Genomic DNA, 5336 nt, shown 5'->3' on the forward strand with positions numbered 1-5336 from the left:
CCATCTATATCATCCCAGCCACAGTTTTGTCTAGCCAGGTCTTAAAAACCTCCAAGGTAACCTTAAGTCACCCAACGTCTCTGGGTAGCCTGTTCCAGTGCTTTCCTACCCTCCTTGTGAGAGTTTTTCCTAACATCTAACCCAAACTTCCCTTCATGCAACGCAAGACAATTCCTCTTTGTTCTGTTATCTGCCACCACGGAGAACAGTTTAGCCCTGTCCTCTTTGGGATAGCTTTTAGCCTTTAGCCTCTTTGGATAGGGCTAAACTGTTCTCCGTGGTGGCAGATAAGGTAGGTGAAGACTGCTATTAAATCTGCCCTTAGTCTTCTCTTCTCCAGACTAAAGAAACCCAGTTCCCTCAGACTGTCCTCAGAAGTCAAGTACCTGAGCCCCCTAACCATTTTGTTGCCCTCTGTTGGACTCTCTCCAATTAGTCCACAATCTTTCTGTAGTGGGGAGCCCAAAATTGAACACAGTACTCCAGATGTGGCCTCACCAGTGCAGAATAGAGTGGAATAATTGATTCCCTCAATCTGCTGGCAACGCTCCTACTAATTCAACCCAGTATGCATTAGGCTTCTTCACAACAAGGGCACACTGTTGACTCATATCCAGCTTATTTTTCACTGTAATGCCAGGTTCTTTTCTGTAGAGCTGCTGTTTAGCCAGTCGGTCCCCAATCTGAATTGTTCTGTCCTAAGTACAAGAATTCGCACTTGTCTTTATTGAACCTCATGAGATTTCTTTTGGTCCAGTCCTCCAATTTTTGGAGGTCTCTCTGAATCCTAGCTCAACCTTCCACTGTATCTACTACTCCTCTCAGTTTGGTGTCATCTGCAAACTTGCTGAGGGTGCACTCCATCCTAACTTCCAGATCATTGATGAAGATATTGAACAAAACCGGCCCCAGGACCAATCCCTGGGGCACTCCACTTGATACCAGCTGCCAACTAGATATCAAGCTATTGATTACTACCCTTTGGGCCTGATGATCTAGACAGTTTTCTCTCCACCTTACAGTCCATTCATCCAACCGGTATTCCCTTAGCTTGCTTGTGAGAATGCTGTGGGAGACCATATCAAAAGACTTGCTAAAGTCAAGGTATAGCAAATCCACTGCTCTCCCCACATCCACTGAGCCAGTCATTTCATCATAGAAGGTAGTCAGGTTGGTCAGACATGAGTTATGGTAATGGGTTTCAGTTTGTTTGTGTTACTATGGTCAAACACTTAGTCTGCGAAAACAAGGAAGAGTCTGATCTAATCCTTATACAGTGGAGGAAGATGAAGGCACTTTTGACAAGACCTCTGTGTTTCTTACAGGAGGAAGGGGGAACTTCTTGACTTTTATCTTGTTTTCCCCTGATCCTAGCAGAATATTATAGTCCTAAAAATATCAAGTGTGAGTTTAGCCATACATGACACTTGCATTCCCCAAGTTTTAAATACATTCCCTAATGATTAGCATTAGAGTGGGACTGTCACACATGAAGTGTGTAAAATTGTTGATCAGAACAAAGCACCGTTTAGACCTGGAATAGAGATTTAGAAACTCCGATCACATTTGTCCTGCCTGAACAGCCTTCCTTACATAAGACAGTCCAGACGTTATTCTCTCTATTTTGATAGTGCTTTCTCAGCTTTCTGTTGGACACTTTGATTTTTAAATGCATATGTGTGAGTGCAAACTCCTTCTTATAGGATTAATTTACCCAAATGTCTTTTGTCTCTTTCAGGTTAAAGAAGCTTTTAAGCAAAGCATTAGTCTTTCAGCCACTGGGTATTTCAGGTAACATATTTTTAGACCTCCCTAGGGTTATGGGTTTGGGAGATATGTCCCAATAAAACTGCAAGCATGAATTTTAGGAGTGGCTTTTAAGGTTAATAACTCAAGCAGTGGAACTAGATGGACAGGACTTGACAGCAGCATTTTTTTATTGACAACTCGGATTTTTTTATTGACCCTCGGCAATGTACTTGTAACTTTAAACTGGTCTTTTAGACATGGTTTCCTGGGTAGTCTCTGTCAGAACCATTCTGGGATTTTGTTATGAACATTTCTGGATTGGAGTGTTTTGTTTAGCATGTTGATTGCCTGACTATAATATGGACATGGTGACAGATCCCCAGGGGATGCAAATTAGCATAGCCCTGTTGACTTTCATGAAGTATTATTCTGGTGATTGCCCCATTATGATGTTTCCACTTTAAGTGATTTCCCACTTCTTGGTCATTAAGTTTATTGTAGTAATTCAGATACTGACAGAACAAACTAAACTTCTGTGATTTATGTGCACTCTGTTGTTTCAACTAGAGGCTATGATGGAAATATGGACTGGGAGAAGGGAGAAGGACAGCCATTTACATATTTTGTTCATGGAGCTGCTTGCTCAGAGGTTGCAATTGACTGTCTCACAGGAGATCACAAGGTAACCAGTACCTGTCACAACTCATGCATAGTGCAAAGGAGGTTCCACCAGTATTTCTTGTGTAGCCTTATTTTTCCACTGATATATGATCTGGGTTATACTGCATTAAACACAGGAAGGGTCTAAAAGAAGTAGCAATGACAGTTGAAGTCGACTGAAAATTGTATAACCTGCTTACAATCATACCTTTGCTGGATTTGTAAAAATACCATGTGTTCAAGTTTTATACTATAGCAGGCAGGCAGGATTTGTCTTTTTCCTTTAGTGACTGCACTCAGACAAGTGACATTGCAGCTCTGTATTTTATTTCCAGTCTCTTAACCATCTGACATGGCAAAGACTCAACCCTGCAAATACATCCTACTCAACTTAGTGCTTGCTTCTGTGAGAAGGGTTGGTGGTAGCTGTGAATACAGTGAACAGATTCCTTCAGTCTTTTGCACTGACTAATCACACTTAGGCTAATGGATACTTTGAGTGCATGTAGACATGTGGGGATGCTGCTCTGACATGCTGTAATTACAGTGCATTGGAGCAGACTCAATTAATAAATTCTGCTGGTTGGTGTTAATTAGCGTGTCCCAGCAGTCTCTGTGTCTCATGTATTCAGTGTTCCCACACTACAAAATGGTGGCGGGGCGCTTTAACTAAAGTTTGTTGAACAAGCTTTAAAGTGCCTCCACTGCCTTTTTGAAGTGTGAGGCTTTGAATGCATGAGATGCTGTGGGCACTTTAATTAGAGCGGCTCTTGGAGCCATTCTACTTAAAGCGTCCTCACCCCCAGAAAATATATAAAAATGCCCTTTACCTCTGGAGAGACTGCCAGATAATAGCTCAGCATTGTGCATCCTGAGAGAGGTTTTATGAATGTGACTTGTCCCACTGGATGCTAATTCTAACCCTCAAAACCTCTTTGCCCATCCACCCATGCCTTACTTTCTACACTACATATTTGTATTTTATTAATAGAACCTCAGAACTGACATTGTTATGGACATTGGATGCAGCATAAATCCAGCAGTGGATATAGGGCAGGTACGTGCTAGGAATGTCATGCTATCCAGTTCATACCAAGCAAGTGATTGTTGTCTTTCTTGGGCAGGGTGTCCTGGTCATCCAGGCAAAATTAAATTCATGTCACCCACATTGTAGATCATCTCATCGGGCAGAAAGGAGAGGGAAAAGAATTTTGGCCCGCTGACTTCAGGGAGGCCAGGATAGCACCCATAGTCCCTAGTGGCATGCTGCAGTGCATCCCACTTGCACCTCTCTGACCATTGCTGGCCTGGTTTCAAGCCCTAGGTTGGTCTGCAGTTTGCTGCTCACCTGTGTATTATGACTTTGATCAGCATCTACTTATCTGCTAGGCATAGACTGTGGAGGTAAAGAGAGAGGAGACAGCTTTCTTCTTCCCAGTAACCCCAGCAGCCCCAAGGTGGGGAGGGTGGGAAGTCAGGGCTGGAAATGAGTGATCAAATAGGAAGAAGAATGTGCTTCAGAAACTTAGAGAAGAACTAACTCTTGTCAAGGCCGTATATGTCTTCCAGTGTATAAAAAGATAAACTTTGTCATTTGTTGTCCCAAGATTGAAGGAGCCTTTGTTCAGGGCATTGGACTTTATACAATGGAGGAATTAAACTATTCTCCCAAAGGAGCCCTTCACACTCGGGGACCAGATCATTATAAAATCCCTGCGGTCTGTGACATCCCAGAACAGTTCAGTGTTTCCCTGCTGTCACCTTTACAAAATCCCCATGCAATCTATGCATCCAAGGTAAGGAAGCCAGACCCTGGGGCATTATGTGCATGTCTCCCAGATATAGTGATTTACACTAAACGAGCACATCTACATGTGCATTAAGGCACTTTTCCTAATGTGCATTAAATTTAGTACCTCCAATGCACAGTAATAAATATGCACAATTTAAGTGACATATTTATTACTGTGCTCAGTAGCCTATTTTACTGCACGTTAGCGTAATCACACATTTTTACATGATTCTTAAATGCACAGTTAAATAGGCTACTGTGCATGAAAGTGCACATGTAGACGTGCTAAATGAATATCTGCTTGCACCAGCTAAGGATCTGACCCATTTTATGACCTATACATTAGCTATAATACAATGCAAGATGCAGGGGATATTGCTCACTTAAAGCATGTTGCTAACTGCTCTTTAGGTTGCTTAGATGTCAGGCTATTTAGAATTGAAGAATATAAAAAGACATGTTAGAATACAATGGTGATAATATGTTATTTTTAAATTAGAAATTAGTGTTAGAATCAATAGTTACTTTTAGAACTATTTTTAGACGTTCCTGAATAATTTTCAGAGGGATTTTCACTTGAAGAAAATTGCAGTTCTGATGCACAGAACAGTGGCTATCATCATGCTTCAAAGTGTGCATAAAAACCTTGTTTATCTTATTCTTTGATGTTCACATGGAGGGTTTCAACCTGGGCTCAAACCTGCTCTGTGAATGGCTGCATGTTATCTTTGATGGTTTGCTTCACTTCTATCTGCATTTTTTTAACCAAATATTACTCTTTTAAGTTTGAAATGTTTTCATAGATTCATAGATTAAGGGTCGGAAGGGACCTAGTAGATCTTCTAGCCCGACCCCCCGCCAGGGCGGGAGAACAACAAAAAACCCCCAAAAGAGAAACGGGACTCAAATGAGTCCAGCCAGGTAGGCATCCAGCCTCTTCTTAAAGACCCCCAGGGTAGGGGCCAGCACCACTTCCCTTGGAAGTTGGTTCCAGCTCCTAGCCACCCTAACTGTGAAGTAGTTTTTGCGGATGTCCAATCTATACCTCCTCTCCATCAACTTGTGCCCATTACTCCTTGTTATGCCAGCGGGCGCTAGGGGAAACAGCGTCTCCCCCAAACCCTTCTGGTCCCCC

General features: G+C 42.2%; 1 protein-coding gene across 1 annotated transcript in view; it reads left to right on the forward strand.

Moving 5' to 3' along the window:
* The window catches only part of LOC109301889 (aldehyde oxidase-like), a 71010-nt gene that overhangs the window by 62926 nt on the left and 2748 nt on the right, over positions 1-5336 (forward strand). Inside the window, exons 25-28 of the mRNA XM_019523190.1 lie at positions 1739-1791; positions 2317-2431; positions 3401-3466; positions 4017-4205. Coding sequence (XP_019378735.1) covers positions 1739-1791; positions 2317-2431; positions 3401-3466; positions 4017-4205 — 423 coding nt within the window. The remainder of the gene's footprint in view (positions 1-1738; positions 1792-2316; positions 2432-3400; positions 3467-4016; positions 4206-5336) is intronic.

The sequence above is a fragment of the Gavialis gangeticus genome, unplaced genomic scaffold (genome assembly GCF_001723915.1).
Source record: "Gavialis gangeticus isolate Ggan-Ray unplaced genomic scaffold, GavGan_comp1, whole genome shotgun sequence".
NCBI lineage: Eukaryota > Metazoa > Chordata > Crocodylia > Gavialidae > Gavialis > Gavialis gangeticus.